Genomic DNA, 25,695 nt, shown 5'->3' with positions numbered 1-25,695 from the left:
AATGATCAATATAAAAATGAAATTACAATTCCATGTAAAATAGTATCAAAAGGAATAAAATATTTAGAAAAAAAATTAACAAGAGAAGTGTAAAACTTATAGTTTGAAAACGATAAAATATTTCTGAAAGAAGATCTAAATAAATGGAAAAAATCATATATTCATGGATCAGAAGACTTAAAATTGTTAAGATGGCAATACTCCCCAAATAAAGCTACAGATTCAACACAATCTTTATCAGAGTCTCCACTTGTTTCTTTGTAGAAATTGACAGCTGTTCCTAAAATTTATATGGAACTATTTAGGACACTATCAAGAAAGCGGAAAGACAACCCACAGAATGGAAGAAAATATTTGCAAGTGATAATCTTATAAGGGACTTGTATCTAGAATATATAAAAAATACTTACAACTCAATAATAAAAATACAAATAAACAAATTTTTTAAATGAACAAAGGGTCAGATTAGACATACAAATGGCAAGATGTTCCACATCATTAATCATCAGGGTTATACAAATCAAATCCATAATAACATGCCACTTCACACCCATTTTGTGTGTGCATATAGGATGGTTTTCTATGATGGCTATAATTATAAAGTTATATTATTATAATTATAAATAATCAGATAACAACAAGTAATGGTTGGCTAAGATGTGGAAAAACTGGAACCCTCATGTACTGCTGATGGGAATGTAAAGTGGTGCAGCCTCTTTGGAAAACAGTCTGGCAGTTCCTCAGGTGGTTAAACACAGAGTTACCATATGACATAGCAATTCCACTCCTAGGTATATTTCTAAGGGAAATAAAAACTTAAATCTATGAAGAAAAATTTTGAATCTGACTGTGAAAAGAGTAGTCAAGATAGAATGGAAAAAATGTTCATGGGCAGTGGGTCAAAGAAACAAAATACCACATACTTATGAGCCTTCCAACTATCTGATGAAAATTCTGACACAATGATCCAGCTACTGTGTGGGTACTCCTGATAAGAGTCTGTGACAGATTGAGAACTGAAGATTGAAAGAATATTGAAAGGGTAACAGTTTTCATTAGACCAGCTAACATAATGATCAAACGTGAAGTCCTGTGGTTTATAAACACGAATCAATAAGTGCACAATACTGTTCTCAAAGTCTCCCAGTGTACCAATAAGTAAAATTGAATAGCAATTAATCTAGGCCTTTGGATGATAAACTTAAAAAAATATAAATTCACAAAATCAGCTACTCAATGCCCCCCTGAGGTAGCATTTGATTCACAGTTGTCTTTATCTATTATTTTTCAGTCTCCTATTTTCTTCTCAGAAGAGTATTGGCATTAACTATTTCTGTTATTCAAAATAATATTAATAACATAATAACAACATTTGGATAACTTACAATCAATGGGCAGGAGATACATCTCTATAATTTAGATGTTATAAATCAATTTGCAACATTTGAAACACTAAGAATTATTATAGTATTTTCCATCAAAGTATCTAATATTTGGAAACCAAAGGATATTGAAATTTTTAGATAATTCTTATTTGTCACACACATAAACACATACACATACACAAAACACTGATAAGTTTATATCCATTAGGCACTCAAAATATATAGGAATTTGGTGTCGATGGTTTGAGGTTTCTTTCAGAACTGACAGTCACAAGGCTACCTCTAAATTGTCTCACAGATCCTTTTTGATGGGTGGGCTTTATCAACTCAACATTAGTCTTTGTTAAAAATAAATTTATACGATTCATGAATGCTGATTTGTAGGAATTTAAGTATGTTTGTGATCGTAGCTTCAAAAATAGTGTTAGGGAATTTTAACATTCTACAGATAATTATGGAAACTCTGGTCTGTAGGAATATTTGTTTAAATTTAATAGATTGGATTGAAGTATAAATATGTAAGCAATAATAACTGTATTATTAAGTATAATAAAAATGAAGCAGATTAATTTGTATTTTTAGTTTCAAATAATAAGAAAGAATGGCATTTTTTTGCATGTAAACTATTCCTCCAAAAAGCATCACCTCCAAGTTAACAGGTTTATAGGGGCATGGATTTCAGAATTTAAGAGAATTGAGTAATTATCTTTTATATAGTATAATTTAGGTAACTGGACAATCAAGCATGACATATGTGGCAATATAAACATTAGCAAACTCTTAATAAGGGTAAAATTCAACCAAAATTTATGGTGTTCTATGAATGTCCTGATCTACTTGCATATGGTTTAATTTAAAATAACTTAAGAGAAACTCAAAGGCATAATAAGGCAAGAGTTGCTATCTTCTACAACAAATCAGATGAATCAAGAGTAAGCTAACTATGGGGCCGGACCTGTGGTCTAGCGGTTAAGTTCAGCGCTCTCCACTTTGGCAGCCTGGGTTCAGTTACCAGGCATGGACCTACACCACTTGTCGGCAGCCATGCTCTGGTGGCGACCCACGTACAAAATAGAGGAAGATTGGCACAGATGTTAGCTGAGAGTGAATCTTCCTCATGGAAAAAAAAAATATATATATCAGCTGATTAGAAAAAAAGAAAATATAAATAAAATTAAATTGAAAAACAAAATGCAAATCTCTATGAAAATAAAGGGGACTTCATATTATGCATTTTTATGTAATGAAAATAATAACGTTATTAATATATATTAGCTCATATATTAGCATATGTACTGTAATGTAAGCAATAGCTACCTTTGCAGAGAATAGAATAGAATGGTTGAAGTAACTTTTCCCACGTCCTGGTAGCTCAGTGACAGAGCCAGGCATCGAAACCAGAGAGAACAGCAGCAACAACAATAAAACAATCTGAATTTAGCCACCAATTTGTACCAAGTTGTCCCTGAAGAAAGAACCGTCATCAATGCCTTATGTGACAATAAATTTTAATCATAGTTATTATATGAAAGCATGCATAGTTTACCTAATCTTGCAATTTAGAAGATTCTCTTTAAATCAGGGATGACATAACTGTCTTCATCTTTCTTATATAATCCAAAAATCCATATCTCAATGGCTGAAAATATGTTGAAAATTTGGCAATATTGAGAAGTAGTACTCTTGATTGAGATAATTTATTTACTGTGTTACCTAATACATCATTGAAATACTCCGCGCTCTTTGAGATTTTCAAAGCGTATTTTATTAATGAATATTCATTTGAAATAAAACCCTTCTGTATTGAAGTTTTGTTTTACATATTGACTAAGACACAAGTATGTGTGGACTTTTAAGAAATTTCAACAATCTACTTTAAATTCATAATTAAACAAAGATATTCAAGTATAGACTAGAAACCAGAAGTTTAAATAGAAATTATGTACTTAAATATCATAAAAACATCAGCTACCTGTTAAATATTTTTATATAAATCTTGAATTACAAGAAATATATTTCTAGCTGGCATTATTAAGAGTGTTATTGTGCCCTTTCCATTCATCTGCAATATAATAGATATATGAATAATTGAAATATTATCTACCGTCTAAAAGAATGTTAAGGCATTATGGTTTCTCAAGATCATGTCAAAATAGGTTTGAGGAGAAGCTATTATTAAAATTTAAGAAGTTTCTCTTCTGCATTATGACAAAACAAAGCCAAAAAAAAAAGAAAATTAACATCTGTGTGTATTTTTCATTTTCAGTCTAAAGGGTGACACTGTAGATCTTGCAGATGTATGGTATTGCACATCAACTACTCACTCAATAATTTATTTCTTAATATTTGTAGCTGGAATGACTTGACAAAAACTTAAGGTTTGTATGACCCTCAGTTTTACAAATTTAACACTCATTTGGAAACATGTTTGATAGGTATCTCTTTGCTATATGTATGTTTACTCCACGTAATGAATTTATTATCAGAGTGGGATTTGGTGGTCACTGAATGAGTGAAAGGACTAATTGGGCTTTCTCCAAAAGAATTTACGTTATTAAAGTTCAATATTTGACACTAGATATTGGTTTGTCTAAAATAAATACAATAATACTAATAGTCATATCATAATACAGAGTTTTAATTTCATTATTTGTCAAGTAAGCAAGTTAGATTATATTAACATATATAGCCCTAAAATACTATTATTCCAAAATTTTGTCTCATATCTTGAGATCACAATCACATACTTTTATACTATAGGGTCTCAAAACTTTGGTCTTTTCCCCTTGGACAACGTTTCAACTTGAATCAACACAGATTTTCATTAACTTTCATCATAAGCACCTTCAGAGATATTTTATTATTATGTTCTTCTGATTTGATGAAAATATATTTCACACATCCTCTTTTATTGTTTTACTTTATAGTCCTAATTTCTCAATTGCTGCTTTAGTCAATTTCTTTATAAGTAAGTCCACTCAATATATGAAATTCATTTACATGGGCCTTTAGAAATACCATGGTGTAATGTAAGCCCTGAGCTTTGGTTTCCCTTTTTTGTAATGCAAGTATCTGACTTAAGCTTTGATTGCAGAGGTATCTATCTCAAAGAGCCATCCACTTTAAAGGTGACTATCTGGAAAAAACACATCGCCAGCCACAGGACTAGATAAAGCACCAGGCTGCCCTCTGCACCCCCCAACCCGCCAGGCTCTTTGTTTTAGAGATCTTGGCTGATTTTAATAACAGGCAATTTGAGCCCCTTATTTTTTCTCTTCTGCACTTTAAATTCCCACTGTTATAGTTTAAATTCACCAATAAAGAGTGAGCTTGTGAAATCCCAGGCTCCCACCCTCAACCCTATTTAAGGCAGAACCCTGGATGCGTGCTCGTTCTCTCTCTCTCTATCTGCTCCCTCGCTGTGTGGCCCCAGGTGTGCCGTGTAATTTCGAGGACTTGTGAGTTATAAACCTTGTCTCTTTCAAAGTTTCCTGATCGTTATTGCTGAGGGTGTCTTGCAATCATAACAAGAACCACAAGGGCCAGTCCAGCCACAACATTGGTTATCTATAGACTGGGACAGGCACAAAACACCTGGTAAAATATTTACCAACCCGTGTGAATTTGTCAGGGGTCTTTTGGTTGCAAATAACAGAAATTCAACATTAACTCAATAAAAAAGATGTTTGTACAGTAACAATAGATTAGTTTAAAGAATGAAAGAACATTCATCTAGAAACTTTGAGAAGGCATGTCATAGACACTTAAGCGCTAGATTACCTTTGGGAACACAGATACTGGATCCAGAGATACTGGAGTACCTCTGGGAATTTTTCTTTAGTCTGTTTTCTTTTATTGTATGTTAGCTGCCCAGCATATACATCCCTCTCCCCATACAAACAATTCAGAAAAAAGTTCCTGCCTAGCGTAATGCAAAGATCCAACATGATTTTTATGTGATGTTGTTGTTGTTTACATGCTATGGATACCCAACCCAAACTAAATCAACTAAGAGACAAATGACAAAAAAATGACACTTGTAAAATATCCATGGTAAGGGCCAAGTACAGAGGCTCAAGGGCTGATGATGATACCAATACATTATCTCTTTAGCATGGAAGACAATCTTGTATTTCATTTGGATCAAATTCAAGCTAATAGCTTTGAGATGAGTATAGAATATATCCAAGACACAAAGTTCATAATAAATAATTACTTTTCCTGGTGGATTACAGTGCTAACATTGGGTCAGAGGTCAAGCCCTTAATTCTCGGAATTAGCAATGTTCTATGTGGATCAAGCTACATAACGACATGGTGAGTTTAGTTCCAAATAAGTGCTGTCATAAACTCAGGACAAATTTCTATTAAAAACAAAGTTTATACATGACTCTTTTTTTTTGTCAGTTGTCTTAATCTTGGAAATATTTAATATAGAAATTTAAATGTAAATGGCCATTAAATAATTTGGAAATTCAAATGCTAGTCTCTAAGAAATTCATAAAATCTAACGTGATAACCCTCAAAGTTACATAATGGAACATTACAGCCAAAATAATCAAGCAGTAAAACAAAATATGTTTTCTTGAAAAACCAGATATTTAAATCACTCCTTGGATCACTTGCTTGAGGGTCATAATATCACCTAATTTACACTGACATTTAAATGAAAAAGTCCTGTTTTATTTTTCTAAATCAACACACAAAATAATACAAGTGTAAAAATGTGAGGTAGTAGCTTTCTTTATCTCCCTGCATTGCTAGCCTTAAATATTTACAATAGCTTTTCTTTTTCTTATACAAAATAAATATAGTTGTAGAACATAAAGAATATTATGAACATAAAATCTGTAGGGTGAGAGCCTTGGTTGCCCATAACAACTTGTTTATGAAATGCTCCTATCTGTAGAGACTTGAGGTTCCAAAAGCTGTTGTGAAAGATAAAATCATTTTTAAAATACGATCAGGGTTATGAGTTAAGTATGGTTATTTTGAGAAGTTATCTATGAATAAAATCAAATGTGAAATGCAATACAGGAAAGAGTAAAAATGGGTAAAAATGAGAAGCATTTATATGTTTCTCAGATAATGATATCATTGCCTATAGCTTCCCCACCGCTGCTTCCAATATGTTGGAAGTACAAATAGGTCTACTTGTGGAAATCTAAATATTCTGATGTCTCATTTGAAAGAGTTAGAATAATCCGTTATTAACGTTTGCAGTGCCCACTCCCCTAATTATTAAGTACCTGTGGGTAGAGAATATCAACTGAGTGTTAGGGACCTTTCACTTAGTCTTCTCATTCCACTAAGTAGTGCTGTAATTCTAGGCAAATAACTTCTGAAGTTACTGTCTTAAGGTCAAATTAGAATTTAGGCAACAATAAGCTCATGGAACTGTAGGGGAGGAAGAAATTTTCCTCTACCCTTCTAGGTTCTTCTGGTTGGTCTAAGAATAAAATTAACATGAGATGGAATAACAGGAGAAAATCAAACAAAGTTTAATAACATGTATACATGGAAGAAACCTAGGAAAACTGAGAAACTCACCAAAATGGCTGAAGCCACCACCTTAAATACTATCTTCAGCTAAAGACAAAAGAGGATGCTGGGAGTAGTGGTTTGGGACTTCAAAGGGGAGAAAGTCAATCACTGAGATGGGAAAGCAAATGTTTGGTAAACAATGTTTGCCATTCCTTACAGAGACAATGCATCATGGAGAGGACTTTGGTCAAATGGGTCTTGCTGGGTGCCTCCCTGTCTACCACACCTGGTTCATATTATACTAGTTATCTGTGGTGATAGCTTCTTCATGGAACAGGGCTTCTACCTTAAATTCTTTTGGGTGGTTAGGGGGAAGGTCAAAGTTTCTTCCTGAGTCTTTTGTTCTTAAAAATAATCAAGCCAAAGAGACACATTTTGGGATAGCGAATTCCACTCTCCTACAGAACGTATTGTCGATGGAGGAAAAATTCACAAATAAATAAAATTGTGATATAGGCTATGAAGGAAACAAATAGGGTGTTAACCTAGAAATGAATAAAGATAAGATGCTTTAGAAATCACATTGAAGTTAAGGTTGAGTGAGAAGAGAAGCTGCACTGCAGAGAAGAGCCCCTGGTTTATAAGGACTCAACCATGTTCAGAGTACATGAAAGAGGCCACTGTGTTTAACACATTTAGCATGAGGTAAGTGGATAAAGGGGGGTGAGTTCACATTCTGATCTATATTAGTGTACTTAATTGAGTGGGGAAATAGAAAATTACGTAGATTTGAGGTTTATCTTGGAGGTATATACAAAATTATAGGAAGGGAACTAAATCAGCATAGAACCAAGTCCAAAAAGTATCTATAATTAGAAGTCAAATATGGAGGCACAAGAGATTGAAGAGGAGTGCCTTTAGAGGCAGGAAAGGGTAGTCTCAAGGATGCCAAGAAGCACATATGTCAAAGAAGAGCACGTGGTCACTTCTGTCAAATGCTACTAATGAGAGATTGAGAAAAATGAGGAGGGAAACGTGTCCATCAGAAACCTTGAAAAGGACAATTTTGATTGAGTTATTAGGACATAAGGTCAGTTGGAATGAGATGAACAGAGAAAAGGGAGATGATGAAATGCAGAGATTATTATGCAATTATTTTTGAATTTAGTTTGTGAGAGTGGAAAAATGAGTAATAGAAAGAATTTAAAAATCTCAGTGGAGTAGAAATTGCTAGTTCTATGCTCACTTGTTTGTTTAATATTCCATATGGTATTTACTACAGACCAGGCACTCTTCCAAGAGCTTTACAAATTTTGTTCATTGAATCCTCATAACAGCTCCAATAAAGAGGTTGGTTTTCTGGATGCAACCTTTGCTCTTCTACATGCCTTATATATAAAAATGATTTCTTAACTGTGTGATGCGTCTTGTGATCACAGGGGTACAAGAATTAAGGAGAGTCCAAAAGAATTTCAGAAACAGGGGCCCATGGCAGCAATGGTCCATCCCCAGACCTCTTGATTTGTAAGGAAAATACACTACTTTTTAAACTACTCTAAGTCTAGGTTTTTGTGGGGTTTTTTTGAACCCAAAGGAAATCCTAACTATTAAGATAGGATATATTTTGGCTTTTTAAAAATTGTGATTATGGCCGGCCTGGTGGCGTAGCGGTTAAGTTTGCATACTCTGCTTTGGCAGCCCTGGGTTCAGATCCCTGGCGTGGACCTACACTCCACTTGTCAAGCCATGCTGTGGCAGGGTCCCGTATAAAATGGAGGAGGATAGGCATGTATGTTAGCCCATGGCCAGCCTTCCTCAGCAAAAAGAGGAGGATTGGCAACGGATGTTAGCCCAGGGCTAATCTTCCTCACAAAAAAATTATGATGAGATATATATCAAACAGCAGAAAGGGAGAGAATGATGATCCAGGACAGATAGAGTTATAAGAGGATCAAACTCCTAGACAATAAGGGGTTGAAAAACGTAGAAGGTAAAGTAGATGAGCATTGGTTCCTTCATTACAAAAGGAGAAAAGGGAGAAAATACAGAGTGATTTGCTGATTTGCTGATGACAGGAATAGATATATGTTGCCTTTATTCTCTTTGTGAAATATGATGCAGCAGCAACATTAATGTGTGATGTAAATAGACAGATATGGGCATTTTGAAAGAAGTCATTCATTTGATAGTCTTCTTGTGGAATGGGAAAGAAAATCTATTAGTGCAACAAGGTTCATGGTGATATTGAGTGTCCCTCTCTCTGTTTCTACCAAATCAGTTGTGGTTGGTATTTTCCCCTCCCTCACGTATTCTCTTGTTTAGTTTCTTTAAATAAGAGGTCTATCTTTTTATCCCCTCTCCTTAAATATTTGTCTTCACTTTTCTGTAGTCACTCTACAACCTAGAAGCTACCTCTGGAAATTGTGTCTATACCCATAGCTGGTGATTCCTAAATTATCCTCTAGTTGACCTTGTTTCTGAGCTCCAACGTCACATAATTTACAACTTATTCAATAGCTCCTCCTTGGTGGGTGGGTTGCCTTCTCTCCTATTCCCTTTCACCAAACACTTTTGAGAGGTAGAAATTGTGTTTGTCACAAGAAACACGAAATTAAGATGACTCACTTTGACAACATCCTTAGCAACTCAAGCCAAACCCCTTCACAGCTTTAGTAGACAACTGCCCATTTTTCATACTTTCTATTAAATCAACATTTCCCAACAATTCTATCTCCTAAATATCTGCCAAGTCTGTCCCATTCTTTCAAACCCATGTAAGTGCATTATTAATGCCTACTTCTCTGCAGGAGCCTCCTATGGAATTTCCCTGCTTCCAGAACCTTCCATTTATCACCATATAGCCTCAAGGATTTTCTTTCAGATATGCAACTTTGATCATACAATTCACTTCTTTAAAATCTTCAGAGATTCTGCACAAGACACAATAGGTTGAGGTACATAAAGTGGAATGGCTTTTTCATTTTCTTTTTGACAATTATAATACCACTATTCTTTTCCTTTTGAAGGCTACATGAAAATACAAATTATTATTCTAATTTTGCTTGGGGAGCATTGCTTAGCATTGTGTGTTTAAAATGATTGAGAGATGGCTTGGTACAGCTTTATTGAACCCAGAGAGATCATTTGGTTTTCTAACTGTATTTCCATTTTCTATTTCGTTTGCCTGGCATTCAAATTCTTAACAGACAGTCAGGAAAAGTTATTAGAAGTATTTAGAATTCAAGAAAATACCAGTAAAATATTTTTTTAAATATTGAAAAATTTATTGTTTCAATGTAATACAGAATCCAAATAAGTTGTAAAATTAGTTATCTGCAAGAGTGTGTGTGCAGATTTGTATCTATTCTAATTAGATGAACACATTACGTATGGAAGTATCTTGAACTGGAAAATGGGTGTTTGAAATCAATCTCAGTGTAGTAATGGAAGCTGTAGCAGCGGAGATGCCCCGTGTCACTGAAATGACAAAACTCCCTCAGAATGCTCATGAGTAGTAGGAAATGATTCAATCAAAGAATTGCAGCCTCCAGGGCCTCGTTGCAACCTTGATCCACCTGAAATCATAACCACTGCTCGGTCCCAAATAATTGATCTGGTAACTCCGACTATTTGGTATGAAAATCTGCTTTCCCTAGGGGATACATGATTTTCCAAGTTTGTTTAAAAAGGAAGATAAGTATAGAGGTGAATGAGAAGATCAAATATATCACACTAACGATTTTTTTAAGTTAGGAATAATCTGCATTTTATTTGAAATGTTTGTTATGTTTGAAAGATTTGGGCTTATTAGAGAACATAATATATCACGTCTAAGATCTCAATTTAAAAATTTGGTATTAATTTAAGATTTATGATTTTAATTTGAAAGATATGATATTTTTAGTTAATACACAAGTAGCGTTTGAACGTTTTAGCAAACTATTTTTACTATATTTATAGCTTTAATTTACTAGATTTACATATGTTGTTTAAGTACTTAGGAATATTTTCTTGATATATTCACAAATTTTTTCACTCAGGCAGCAATTAATTGTTTAAAATAAAATCAAGCCTAGTAAATTAATAAATACAGTTTAAATGCATAATGGAAAATCTCGAATTAAGTCTAAAAGTGGAACTAACATATTTATAAGAAATGTGTACATGTAAACATTAATCAAAGATCCCTATAAAGTGATTGACTTTATTTGATATAATACTTACTAGATTTTTATCTTGAAAATAAAAGTTAAAGGAAGACCAGTTTCTTAAATCTGTAATCTTCATAAACCATGGTTCCTTTAAACCAAAGCAATTCTTTTTAGACTTTTTGATATTAAATATCTTGCATTGATATCTAAATGGATAAAAAATTCTAAGTTGTTTCAGAGCAAATGAAACCATCACCTATGTCTGACAAATTTATATTGTTGATTTTATGAATGTTTAAAAATTCCATCATATTTCAATTTAGTTTTCAATAAACAAAATATTTCCTATCTGCTAACTTATGGGAAAAATTGGTTCTTTTCTCAGTTCTCTCTCACACTTAAATCCCAAAACCGTAGCTATCTTTTGGGCATGAAGTCAAAATAAAAAGAGTTAGGAAATTATATGATGTGTCCATTCCCACAATGTGATTGAAATGATAATTGAGACTTGTTTTTTTTTTCCGCTCCCGGGATTTGCTTCTGGGATTCTTTCTTTAAGTTTCCTTACTGAGTGAACTTCAATGAATTACTTTCTTTGTGTGCAATACTTCAATCTGGCTATATAATAAAATCTTGCTCCTCTGGGTGTCATTAGAGCTTAAAATAATTTTGTTAAAAAAATATGTGTTATCTCTGATTTCCAACATTCAGAGGCACTTTTTATTAAGCTATTTTTCCCTTATTTCCAGCCCATGGAGATCTCTTAAGTTGCCTACTTATGTCACATTCTCTAAAGAGTATATAAATTTGCCCCCAAAGAATGAGTTTTATTGAGCATAGAGAAAGAAACTTGGATCATCTATGTCATGAAAACAAATGTGTAATTAGAAAAACAATTTGAAATATCTCTAAGAACGCTTGATCTTTTTTTTTTTTTAGATGAGGAAGATTGGCCCTGAGCTAATATCTGTTGCCAATCTTCCTCTTTTTGCTGAGGAAGATTGGCTCTGAGCTAACATCCGCACCCATCTTCCTCTATTTTGTATGTGGGACACCACCACAGCATGGCTTGATGAGCGGTGTGTGGGTCTGTGCCCGGGATTAGAACCAGCAAGCCCTGGGCCCCAAAGCGAAGCATGCTAACTTAACCACTACACCACTGGGCTAGCCCATGAACCCTTGATCTTCTAAGTAGGATCGTCCTTACATAAAGCTACACAAAAGCTCTAGTTTGTCTTTAGTGGTTTATTCAGTATCCCCTTTGCTTGCAAAACATTTTGTTTTTTCTAGTTGCTTTTCACTTCCCACCAGATCTTCCTTTGCCTGCATCATCAATGTAATAACTTGCAAAAGTGGTGCTCTCCCTATGAAATAAAACCTTATATCATTAGAACTTCCCTCCCCAAAGCAGAGATTGAGTCCACGACATATATGAAGGCATTTTACTGGAAAGATGACTGAAGGAAGGAGGCGTGAGAGAGCCAGGAGACAGAGAGACAGAAGGTGAAAAAGCCAATGAGGTAAGTACTTTGTCCAGATCACAACTGTGGCCAATGGGACTTGATTCTGCTGACACCTCCCAAGCAGTGTACAAAATACCTTTCAGAATTTTCCTCCTGAAATAGAGGGAAGATGAAGCATTTTTCCAAATGGCTAAAGGATGACCTTGAATGTCTCAGTTCTCCCACAGTCCAGGGTTACATTTGGATGTATTGGAAAAAACCATGGAAGAGGCTCTGGAGTAGAAAGTTGTAAAACTCATAGTCTAGGCATAAGATGCGTTGCCATCAGCACGGGCTGATCTTGCACAAAATTGTCCACTATGGCAGTGGCTGAAACCAGAGGTTCTGAGAAGGTGAAACACACGGCATTGGTCTCATCTGCACCACCACTCCCACACCAACAACGATATTATTATGCATTCATTTGTAACAAAATATTTTTATATATTAATGTACATCGATTCCACTCCTTTATACACCAATGTCAGCTAAGTTTTCCTAACTCTACAGCACCTTATGACTTTATCCCTTCCCCTATACCCAATATATGAGACTTACCCACTCTAGAAAAGAAGGTCTATAGATACAAAATGTATACTAGAATAAATACGTGGCAAATTGGGTTGTTTTTCCTGTTGGTTTGTTGTTTTTGTTTTTATTTTCTGTAGAGGAACAAAAGGAAGTGGAACCACATGGACCAAAGAGAAGCCAATGGAGACACTTTACTCTTTGAGAGAGAAAATAAAGAGCCGTTCATTGATGGTGCAAACAGGTACAGCCTGTCACTCATAGAATATCTGGTTTTGTGAGATGCTGGTTACTATCCCAGAAGGTCTGCCAAGATCCTAACACCCTTATCTCCAAGACATTTCTTTATGAGGTAACCTATTTTCTAATAGGTCTGTATATGTTTAATCTCCCAGAAAAAAATGAAAGGGGGCAGTTTTGACCCCTTAGAGAATTATGATGCCACATGGGAAAGCTATGTTCAGTAAACTAGTTAGGACTGAAAAGTAACAGTTAATAACTCTTGAATTTATATTTGTTACAGTTCGTAAAGTTATCAAGAATGTTTTACCATGGGTAAAGCAGATCCTGTGGCATATGCTTTTGTTCTACTATATTTTAGAGAGTGCAACCACAGGACAAAAAAGATAGGGAAAGAGGGAGTGAGACAAAGAAAGATAGAAAGCCAGTGCAAGTGGTCGTGACTTGAGATCAAACACTACTGATTGCTCAGTCTTTTTTTGTTTTTTAATTTTTTGTTTATTGCAGTAACATTGGTTTATAACATTGTAAAAATTTCAGGTGTGCATCATTGTACTTCTATTTCTGCATAGATTACATCATGTTCACCACCAAAATACTAATTACAACCCATCACCACACACATGTACTGAATTATCCCTTTCACCCTCCTCCCTCTCCCCTTCCCCTCTGGTAACCACCAATCCAATCTCTGTCCCTATGTGTTTGTTTATTGTTGTTATTATCTACTACTTAATGAACGAAATCATGCGGTATTTGACCTTCTCCCTCTGACTTATTTCACTTTGCATTATACCCTCAGTGTCCATCCATGTTGTCACAAATGGCTGGATTTCATCGTTTCTTATGGCTGAGTAGTATTCCATTGTGTATATATACCACATTTTCTTTATCCATTCGTCCCTTGATGGACACTTAGGTTGCTTCCAAGTCTTGGCTATTGTGAATAACGCTGCAATGAACACAGGGGTGCATGTACCTTTACAAATTGGTGTTTTCAATCTTGCAAGACCCTTTTCTAAGAAGCCATGTAAATGATTGTCAGTATATCCTGTTGGGCGGTGGAAGGAAGAAAAAGGTATTCACATGTTCCTATCTCTTATTTATCAAAGTTTTGCCTTATGGGACATTAATTCATCCAGAATTCATCATTGTCCATAGAAATCAGTCAGTCTTAGGGCTTCTTCTGCCTCAGGGTCAACAGCCAGACTCCAGTGGGGGAGGTAAAGTGTGTGTGGCATGAAGAAGAGGTGGCATACTCTTTGCATTATGATACTTGAATTCGTCTAGAGTCAACAAAGGGTTGTCCCAGTGGGCAGCCATTCAAAACTGAAAGTAAATGGAAAGTCTTGCTTCCTGGCATGGAGCTGCTCTCTCCCTCCATGCTCCCTGATCCCTCTTCTTCCTCTCCACACCAATCTCAGCTATTTTAAGAATGATGGAATCTAGGTGTCCTGACCACAAGGGATTCTGAAGGTCATACACATCTATCTGCTCAAATAATACCTTATTTAGGTCTCCATTGACTGCCCAATTTACAATGGCAACCTCAGTTTTATTCATCAATCCCTATACCCCATCCTTCCTTTTTTTATATAGAGCATTGATTATCTTTTATTTACCTAATCACATCTCAATTTATGTCTATCCTCTAGATTGTAAGCTCTGTTCAGAAGGAATTCTTGTTTTTCTTCTCTGCAGTGTCCTCAGTATATAGAGAGGTGCCTGACACATGGTAGGCATTCAATAAATGTATTTTTAAAAAATTAGGAATGTTCGAACGAATATATGTTCATAACTATTTAGTCATTGTCTTGTCTAAATAGATGGGGTAAAATATCTAGATAAATTTTAAATCGACATATTAGAGTTAAATTCTTATTCATATTAAGCATTTTTATTTTAAAAATTATAGATTTTGCATTCCATTTTATATTTACATTATCCACATTTCTTTAGTTATAATTCTGATGAAATGGACATTTTTCACTAGTATCTTTTTTAACAGTGAGTAGGTGACTGCTTTACTTCCTGAAGCCGTGGGTTTGTCAAATTCATCTTCATTTTGTGTTGTACAGTGGATGACATGCCAACTGGTCATAGGATTGTTGAGTTTTATATTCATTTCTTTTTCATATATTGTAGAGATGTCTCTGCTGTCATCTGTCATCTAAAGTTACTGAGAAATCTAAAATCATCTCCTTATTTTTCTTTTTAAGTGACCTCCTGTTTCTTTTCCCTGGATGCTTGTAGGTTTCCTTCTTCAAACTTGAAGATCAATGAGTTTACCAGAAAATGTCTCAGTCTTTTTGATCTTTGTTAATGTTTTTCAAGTCACTGAAATACAGGGAGGATTTTGAACTATCTATTCAATTTTCTTTCATTACAGGAAATGTTCTTATATTTATTCTGAATATTTTCTGTATCATTTTTCCTGGTCTATACATCGGTTTTCAAATACAACAATTATGTACATTTTGTATCTGTAGTGCCTATATCCATAAAAATAATCTTGAAACCCGTGTTCATCTATTTGTTTTCTCTGACTACTCTGCGATATTCTCACATATGTCCCCGTTTTTGCTGTTATTGTTGTTTTATCTAAAGAATCCTTTTTGCAGGATTTTATTTTTCCCTGTAAATATCACCAAATCCCTCAATTTTACTGTGGTCAACTTTTGCTTCCTTTGCTTCGTTCTACCAAGTATGCCCTCAGCTTATTCTAAATGTCATTTTATCTCACATAGTTCATGTTTTGTTTAATATCTTTAATGCCTCAAAACTTTGTACAATAAAATGTTTTTTCTTTCATAGAGTAAATTTTTCAAAGTACCTGTCAGTAAATTTTTCCATGAAAGTAAGATTTTCCCACTCATTTGTTCTCATAATAAGTATTATTTGACTATTTATATTTGAGTATCTATACTTTTCACTTCCTTATTTCTCCCGATCACTACTAGAAAACTCTTGATTAAAGTTTTAAAATTCTCAGAAGGTATATATTTCATTTTCAGATTTTCAATTGACCAAGAGGATGCTGAGGTGGTTTGGGGAAATTCTGAGGGGACCAATAAATAATACTCTTCCTCCCTTCCAGTTTCTCTTAAAGAAATTATGAAGTAATACAAAGAAAGGCAGATGAAGGACAACCTATTTCCTTTATTTCTAATATAGGTTAATTTGAAGCACACGACTTAGTGTGGGGAATAAATGGACTTGCTATCTGAACCTCAAAATCAGGCAGAATCACAGATACAGCCCTAGAAACGCCAGACTTCTCCCCCTCACGAGAGTAGTCACATGTATAAGAACTGGGCAGCATGCGTGTCCAAGCGTGGAATTTTCTCCTATGAGGAAGAAGGGCAAAACAGCCATGCTTGCCCAGGGTTTTTGTTTTTGTTTTTGTTTTTCCTCTTTTAGTTTTCCCATCAGATAAAAAATTGAACTTAGACTAGAATAGAGTTAATAAAGGAGCTGGGAGACAGATCCATATTTATATTAATTTTCTCCACATGGAAAGAACCATGCAGATTTAGGAAGAAATGCCCCTGCAACAAGAGGGCAGGCAGAGCCTACGACTTTTTCACACAATTCCCCTGTCAGGTCATTGCACTTACGTTCCATGAACCAGCACTATTGTTTGGGGTTTTATTATGATGTGTGTCTAAGTTATTTGTCATACCTCATTTTGTTTCAGTGAGTAGGTGGATACGTACACAGCTGATAACAGATTACATTGTTATACATAGTTATTAAAACCTCAAAAGAGCTGAAGAAAGAAAGAAAGAAAAGAAAGGAAGGAATGCATTAATGTCTTTTTAAGTGAGATTGATCTCCAGGAAGAATGTTTTTTTCTGTCTTCCTGCAATTCAGAAGTGTTTTCAGTCCTCATCCTGTTGTGCAGCGAAACACCAATGCAATTGTAAAGAAGCTTTTCCACTTGTGTCCAGAAACACGCGGACCTTCCTGTGAAGAAAAGTCACATATACCTGCAAACATCTGTTCCCAATTTTGTTCAAAGTGCATTGTGTCTTAAGGGTAGCATAGAAATGTATGTTATGAAATTGTACACTCTGAATCTCATCATAGGAGGGAAGAAATCATGTCCATCTTCAATAAGTTGTGAAGTCAGCTCATAACAAATATTTATTAACTTCATAATATTTTCTGGGTATCATAGAACTGTTTTTATAGATGTACTTTGTCAACTGTAATTCCTTAACGACATGGAATTCATAGAATCTCATGTACAGTTAATATATAATTAAATTATTGAAAAATGTTTTGGGGTCAAACTATTTATAAAATATTTCCCTCAAGATAATTGAGGAGGGGCCGGCCCTGTGGCATAGCAGTTAAGTGTGCACACTCTGCTGCTGGCGGCCCGGGTTTGGATCCCGGGCGTGCACTGATGCACCGCTTGTCAGGCCATGCTGTGGCAGTGTCCCATATGAAGTGGAGGAAGATGGGCACAGATGTTAGCCCAGGGCCAGTCTTCCTCAGCCAAAAGAAAAGAGGAGGATTGCCATGGATGTTAGCTCAGGGCTGATCTTCCTCACAAAAAAAAAAAATAAATAAAGCAAAGATAATTGATGAGTTCCACAATGTAATAATATTAAAAAGTTAATAAAAAATGTTACATGTTCACTGCTATTTATAATTGATATGTCATTACAGCATACTAATATATTTCCTTTTCTGAAGTATGATCATTTATGTTAAAATTATGTATCATGGAAATGATAGAAACAAAATATAATCAAGTTTTCTATAAAATTGTCTATCAATTTGCAGGATAACACATCACTAAAAAGTGTCATACACAACACCCTTCATTTGTGCAAACATGTTGTTAAAAGCCCCATGAAATAACAGAGACATAATTAGAGAATATTATAGTACAACATGAGGCATTTTCAGAACCAGTAAGTATAGGAAAGCACAGAGTAGATTTGTACACACCTGAAGTATCTATCCCCCTATTTAATGTCGTCCCTCCATATGTGCTTTGGAAGCCACTCCTCTTCATTTTCTCAGCGACTTTATTCATCTTATTATTTCCCTGCGTCTTCATCATCTCCCTCTTCTGGATCATATACCTCTACATGAAAACATACCACAGTACTTCCCTCTAACCCACACTCGGTCCACTCAATGCCTTTGCTCCTTTCTCCGTCACATTTCTCGAAACAGTCATGTTCTCATGGTACATGTCCCCACTGTCACATTTCTCCCTCAATCTGCAACTAACTGTTATTTGGCTTGCAGTTTCTAATATCCAGGATATTGGCTATTGCTAAGGTTACACCTTTTATCCCATTTCCAAATGCAATGGGAATTTTTGAATCCATGTATTTCCTGGAGCTTCAAAGATGTTCAATATAGTTGATCCTTCATTCCTTATTGAGACATTGGCTTTTTTTCTTTAATACCAACACATTGCCCTAATTTCTTCAATTTGATAGAAACCTAATCTTGAACAAATTCTCTCTCTACATGTTACCTTTGAGTAACCCACTCCCATGCTTTGAAATTCCATATTTTGCTGTCTGCTTTATGTGTATATACACACGCTGAACACACACTCTTATGAAAACACCAGGCTGACTTATTTACCTAGATGTCTCATTTTACTCAGAAACTCAACTATCCATTTTGATCTCTATAATTTTTTCCCAAAGCCAAGGGGTTCTCCATATTAATAAAAAGGATCATAATCTGTTCTATTTCTCAAAGCATTCTTAACACTTTCCTCTTCCTCACTACTCTTCCCATCTTATCTCACACCAAGTCTCATTGATTCTGCACTCAAGTGATTTCTGAACTCACTTCACTCTTTTGGTTTCTATCACCATTATCTTAGCCCAGGCCAACATTATATCATGCGAAGGCATTTTAACTTATCTCCTCAATTCTGCTCTTGCTGTAGGATTCCAAAAAGGAAATCCAACTCCAGTCTCGGGAAGGCGCGGACCCACAGACACAGGAGACCGAGCTTGATGCAAATGCACGAGGTTTTAATTAAGCGGAGCTCTGGGTCGACACGTATCTCTCGCAGGAGACAGAGGGGTCGACCCCGAACCTTAAGGGGCAAGCTCTTTTATAGGATTCGGAAGCATAAAGCGGGAAAAGGTTGGCGCGGTCTTATATGATTGGCTAATTTAAAACATTTAAACAGTTACATTTTATGGCGCGAATTGCTATGGCGCGAAGCAATTATCAGGTTACACACACGCGTCCCCATCTGGACCCCCTCCACCCCGACCCTCCCAAACTTATCCCTCTGGAGCACTCTCTTGTTCTTAATTTTCCCCGAACAGTTTAGGGCGAGTCTTCTATGAATAGAGTCAGTCAGGATCGATAAACGTTCCCCCTTATACCAGGAATCCTTAGGGTGTGGAGGTGCCTGTCTCTAAGGTATTAACTTTTAAATTTTTAATATAATTTACTTCCTTCATTCCCCACTCTTTTTTTGTCCCTAGTTCTAATCTTAGAACTTAGTTTTCGGTGTCTACTATCAGTGGCTCATTGTGTGGGAGAGCTTGGTAATGGCGTTGGAGCATCATAGCATGCACTGCATTGACTCTTTTTCTTATGAAAGCAGTAATTTTATTGAAAACACACGGTCCGAAGACCAAAAGTAGACAAAGAATCAGCAAGGGTCCTGCTAGGGAGGATAGTAAGGTCGTCATCTAGGGGGACTTAGTGAACCAGGATTCAAACCAGCTCTGTTGCGCCTCCCTGCTTTGTTGCCTCATGTCTAATCTTTTCTTTAATCTTTGCATTGAATCTCGGACTACCCCTGTGTGATCTGCATAGAAACAGCAGTCTTCTTTAAGGGCCGCACAAAGTCCTCCCTCTCTTAAAAACAGCAGATCTAATCTTCTTCTATTCTGGAGCACTACTTCAGACAGGGAGGTGAGGGACTCTTCTAATTTAGAGATGGACTGTTCTAAAGTCCTGAGGTCTTCATCTATAGCATTGCTCAAGGCAGTTAATCCCCTTTCTCCTGTGACTAAGGCCGTAGTGCCAGTCCCTACGCCTGCAACTCCCAGTCCCAGGAGTACAGCCAGGGTGAGGGATACTGGTTTTTTTTTCTATAATCTGGATCTCTGGTCAAATTCATCTTCGAAACTATTGGCAGTATGATAATAAATTCTAGGCACCAACTGCACAAGCACGCAAAAATCTTGTGACGAATTGAATACGCTAGTTGAGATGCAGGGGGTTAGGCCCGTGGTGCAGGCCCACCACCTATTGGGTCTTGGTACCAAAAAATGACCAGGAGTAGTCGGAAGGCTGACTTCAATCTTATTATATAGAGCTTGGTAGCCTGGGGGAATTTTTTTAAGCATAGTCCTGAACCGGTCCCCGACACATCCGTTAGGGTTAGCCGCCCTTTTTTGCCCCAAAGACAAGTCGTGTGGTCTGGGGTGTTATTATAGACCCCCATGGTGGCAATTCCTTTATAATAAGGGGGGCTGACCGCTAGGCATAGCCAGCATGATTCAGTCATTTCAGGGTTGGAATCATTTAAGGCGTAGTAAGCTCCCCATACTAAGTTAAACAGTCTGTGCCATCTTTGCTCAGTAGGTACTGCGGGAGGTGGCGTAGATGGTGGTCATGAAGCAGATCTGGTGACCTTATCTGCGGCCCCATTTAGGGTTACGGATTTTACCTGGGGGGGTTTGGGGCTATTTAACCCTATCGGTCTGCTGGCGGGGGATTTTTGGGACAGAGGGGGCCTCTGATCGGCTAGGATCCCGTTTGGCCCTATTGGTCTGCTGGCGGGGGTTCTATTTTTAATCTAATAGAGAAGGTCAGGCCATCATCGCACCGTTCTTTGTACAATCTTATTCCCCATGAATGACCATTCCGATCCAGGTTTTAATTGTTTTTCCCTTCCCTGTGAACTGAATGGTTAAGGGGTGGCACCAGGTATTGCATTCTGAGCCCCGACTCATCTGGTGGCTATAATTTGCTCTAACCCTGATTAAATCCCAAGAAGAGGAGGGTTCCCAATAAGTAGTCCCACTGGTTTTACATCCCCAGTTTTTACAGTAGAAGTCTTCTTTGCCCCCGCACCAGGAGTCAATTGAACGAGGTCTGTGGTGACCGGGGCACACGTAAAAGGGGTATGCCTTTAGTTTACCCTTGCGATGGGGGGAGTGGCATCTTCCGGCTTGTTTTGCCCCCCTTCGTCGACCCATGAAATCCCAGTCGGGGGTTCTTATAGCCAGTTTACAAAGGTCAGGGTGTAAGTCTGGCCACCATGTCCAAGGGGAAGCAGTTTTTTGGATTGACCAGGTTATATCTCCTACCTGGGAGACGACTTGCCACGTGAGCAGTTGAGGAGCGTGGGGATTAGGATTGGACGACTTGTTCGCCGTTCCCATGACGCAAACGCAGCTTAAGAGGGTTATCAGTCTTTTTTACCTTTCAGAGATCTGCTGCATTCTGGGGTGTCTTCTTTACGTGTGTGGCGTGAACCCAAGAGGTTATACCGTCCACCTTGACTGCTGTGGGCGTAGTGAGGAGCACCACGTAGGGCCCCTTCCAACGTGGCTCTAATGACCCCGTCCGATGTCGTCTCACAAGGACAGAGTCCCCAACCTGGAATTGGTGCGGGATGAGCAGATCACCAGGCTGGTAGGCCTCTTTTAGCTGGTTCCAGATGTCGCGCCTGACGGCCTCGAGTGCTTTCAAGCGGGCTGACAAAGGTATAGAAGGTATAATGTCAGGGTCATGTATCCCTATTTGTGCCAAAGGGGGAGGGGTTCTATAGAGGATTTCAAAGGGTGTAAGTTTTAAGGGTCCCTGTGGGGTGTTCCGGGCGCGGAACAGGGCAAAGGGCAGGAGGGCTGTCCAGTCACTATCGCCGGTCTTTATGGACAATTTAGTTAGGGTCTCTTTAATTGTTCTATTCATCCTTTCTACCTGGCCTGAGCTCTGGGGTCTATAAGCACAATGTAATTTCCAATTGATCCCCAGTTGACTGGCCAGTCCCTGACTTACCTGGGCAACGAATGCAGGACCGTTGTCAGATCCAATTACCTTTGGGATCCCGAATCTCGGGAGGATTTCTTTCAATATCTTCTTGGCTACTACAGAGGCAGTCTCTTTTCGGGTGGGGAAAGCCTCTACCCATCCCGAGAAGGTATCTACAAATACTAGAAGATATTTATTCTCATACCGGGCCGGTTTGATTTCAGTAAAGTCTATCTCCCAAAAGGTTCCGGGCCTGTCTCCCCGGAGTCTATGTCCAGTGCGGTATTTGGTAACTGCAGCATTTGTGAGAGCGCAAGCTCTATAATCTTTATAAATTTCCTCAGCCGCCTTTCTCAAATCTGGTACCTGGTACGGGGAGGCCTCAATAATTTTAATTAGTTTCTGAGGGCTCAAGTGGGTTAGCCGGTGTAGATGTGATAGATATTCTCGCCCTTCTGCAACGGAAAGGACTTTCTCTTCTTTAGTTAGTTCCCCACCGGAGACAGTTTTGTTGACCTTAGCTCCCTGGAGAGTCAGGACCATAGGTCCTAGTGCCGCCTGCTTGGCTTCCAAATCTGCTAAGCGGTTCCCTTGAGCTATGGGGTCGGTGCCTTTCTGATGACCTGGGCAATGGATGATTGCCACCTTTTTAGGCAAATGTATAGCCTCTAGGAGGCCCAGAATCTCTTTTTTATTTTTGATATCTTTTCCGGCCGAGGTAAGCAGCCCTCTTTGTTTATAAATAGCCCCATGAACATGGGCAGTAGCAAAGGCATACCTGCTGTCCGTGTATATATTCACAGCCTTATTTTCAGCTAACCTTAACGCCTGTGTCAGGGCGATAAGCTCAGCCTTTTGTGCAGAAGTCCCTTCCGGCAAGCTGCTTGCCCACAGAGTCTTTTTCCCGTCTACCACAGCAGCCCCAGCCATCCTCTTACCTTCTGCCATAAAGCTGCTGCCGTCGGTGTACCAATTAGGGGCCCCAGCCCATGGCTCATCCGGCAGATCGGGTCGGGTCCCCGTTTCTGATGCCAAGATGTCGCCGCATTGGTGAACAGGTATTTTATCATCTGCTTCAGGCAGTAGTGTGGCCGGGTTTAAGATGGCCGGTGGGGCGAAGGTAATTCTCTCAGTTAGGAGCAGACTTTGGTAGTGAGTCATCCGGGCGTTAGTCATCCATCGATCTGGAGGCTGTCTGATAATGCTTTCTAAGGCATGGGGGGCTACTACGGTTATCTGTTGGCCCAGAGTTAACTTATCTGCATCTTTTACCAGCTGGGCAGTGGCGGCGATTGCCCTTAAGCAGGAGGGCCATCCACTGGCTACCGGATCCGGATCCAGTTTTTTTGATAGATATGCGACTGGGCGCTTCCAGGGCCCAAGGGCTTGAGTTAGGACTCCCCGGGCGATTCCCTTTTTTTCATCTACATACAAGGTGAAGGGCTTGGTCAAATCTGGTAGGGCCAACGCGGGTGCCTCTAATAATGCCCGTTTTAGAGTCTCAAAAGCCTTCTGGTGCTCTAGAGTCCAGACAAAGTTCCCACTTTCTTTAGTCAATGGGTACAGTGGAGCAGCCAGGGTAGCAAACCCAGGGATCCACAATCGGCAGAAGCCGGCTGTCCCCAGGAATTCCCTTACCTGGCGAGCGGAGGTTGGGGCCGGAATCTGGGTCACAGTCTTTTTCTGTGCGTCGGTTAACCACCTTTGGCCGTCCTTTAGTGTGTAGCCTAAGTAGACTACTTTTTCCTGGCACAACTGTGCCTTTTTTTTTGACGCCCGGTATCCCAACTCACCCAACTCGGCCAGGAGGCGCTTGGTCTCTTCTTCACAGTCTCCCGGGGTTTCCGCCGCCAACAGTAGATCATCTACATACTGTAAAAGAGTCACTTGAGGGTTTTTAACCCTATAATCAGTCAAGTCCCTGTGGAGGGCTTCATCAAACAGGGTAGGGGAGTTTTTAAAACCTTGAGGTAGTCTCGTCCAAGTCAGTTGTCCAACGATCCCCATATCAGGGTCGCGCCACTCGAAAGCAAAAAGTAATTGGCTTTTTGGGTGAAGCCGTAGACAGAAGAATGCATCTTTCAGGTCCAAGACAGTGTACCATTTTCGTGATGGGGGGAGGGAGCTGAGTAGGTTATATGGGTTTGGCACCGTAGGGTGTAAATCCTGCACTCTCTTATTCACTTCTCTCAAATCCTCGACCGGCCTATAATCATTAGTTCCAGCGTTTTTTACAGGCAGGAGGGGGTGTTCCATGAGACTGGCAAGGAACCAGGATTCCTTGTTGGAGCAGCCTCTGGATATGGGGGGGCGATTCTTTCTCTGGCCTCTTTGCTTATTGGGTATTGACGCACCCTTATCGGGAGGGCTCCGGCCTTAAGATCTATCACGACTGGGGGAATTCTCGTAGCCGTCTCTAGTCCCCCGGTTTCAGCCCATGCCGTTGGAAATTCGATCAGCCACTTATCGGTATTGAGCCGAGCTCTAGGCTTAGGCTGCTGATGGAGCCGATATTCTTTCTCTAGCTCCAGGGCCAATATCATGGTGGTAGGTGCGGACCAGGATACTGTAGGCCGAGGTTGAGCAAAATCTATTTGAGCTTTCAGTTTGGTTAAAAGGTCTCGACCTAGCAACGGGGTCGGGCATTCAGGAATCACTAGGAAGGAATGGGACACCCTTCTTTTCCCCAAGTCCACTGTCCGGGAAGTAGTCCATGAGTATTGTTTCTGCCCAGTGGCTCTAACAACCAGAGTCTTTTTAGTTTTTAATTTCCCCAAAGGTTGCTTCAGTACTGAATATTCAGCCCCAGTATCAATCAGAAAACTCATAGGGGTCCCCTCAACAGTTAGGGTTACCCTAGGCTCGGGAGGGGCCCGAGCCCCGCCCCGCTATTCTTCGTCCTCTCCTAAAGACAACACCTTGGGTGTGGCCCTTTCTTGGGGCATTCCCTTGCCCAGTGTCCTCTCTCCTTACAATAGGCACATTGGTCCTTGTCCAAGGGTTGCCGTCTGCGTGAGCCTGGTCGTGGGCGCGTTGCCCAGGTTCCCTGACTGTCTGTGATCTGGCCCTGTCGCTTTTATCACTGCGGCCAGTATTTTAGTTAGTTTTTTCTCGTCTCCTGTCTCTCCTGTCTTCCCTCTCCTCAGCCTCCCTTCTCTCTCTCTCTCTTTCCTCTTCACTCTCCCTTTATGATACACCTTTTCAGCCTCCTTTATTACGCCCCGCAGGTCGTAGTCTTGCAGCCCCTCTAGCCTTTGTAATCTCCTCTTTATATCTGGGGCTGACTGTCCAATAAAGGCCATAATGACAGAGGCCTTCTGCCCTTCCGAGGACGGATCAAAGGCGTGTACCTGCATGTAAGCCTCCATCAATCGTTCTAGAAAAACGGAGGGGGGTTCAGTGGGTCCTTGCTGAATCT

At 38.6% G+C, this 25,695-nt stretch overlaps 1 protein-coding gene across 1 annotated transcript; it reads right to left on the bottom strand.

Moving 5' to 3' along the window:
• Positions 1-21,151: 21,151 nt before the first annotated feature.
• LOC147914580 (uncharacterized) lies at positions 21,152-23,606 on the bottom strand. The gene is made up of 2 exons (XM_087443139.1): positions 22,305-23,606; positions 21,152-22,000 (listed from the first exon to the last, which is right to left on the bottom strand). Exons 1-2 carry the CDS (start codon positions 23,451-23,453, stop codon positions 21,992-21,994), a joined length of 1,158 nt encoding a protein of 385 aa, XP_087299265.1. The 5' UTR covers positions 23,454-23,606; the 3' UTR covers positions 21,152-21,991.
• Between the last annotated feature and the right edge of the window lie 2,089 nt (positions 23,607-25,695).

This window comes from Ceratotherium simum, chromosome 18 (assembly GCF_057802395.1).
Source record: "Ceratotherium simum simum isolate JZ-2026a chromosome 18, ASM5780239v1, whole genome shotgun sequence".
Lineage (NCBI taxonomy): Eukaryota > Metazoa > Chordata > Mammalia > Perissodactyla > Rhinocerotidae > Ceratotherium > Ceratotherium simum.
The sequence above is the reverse complement of the archived record's forward strand: the minus strand, read 5'-3'. Positions and strand labels throughout refer to the sequence as shown.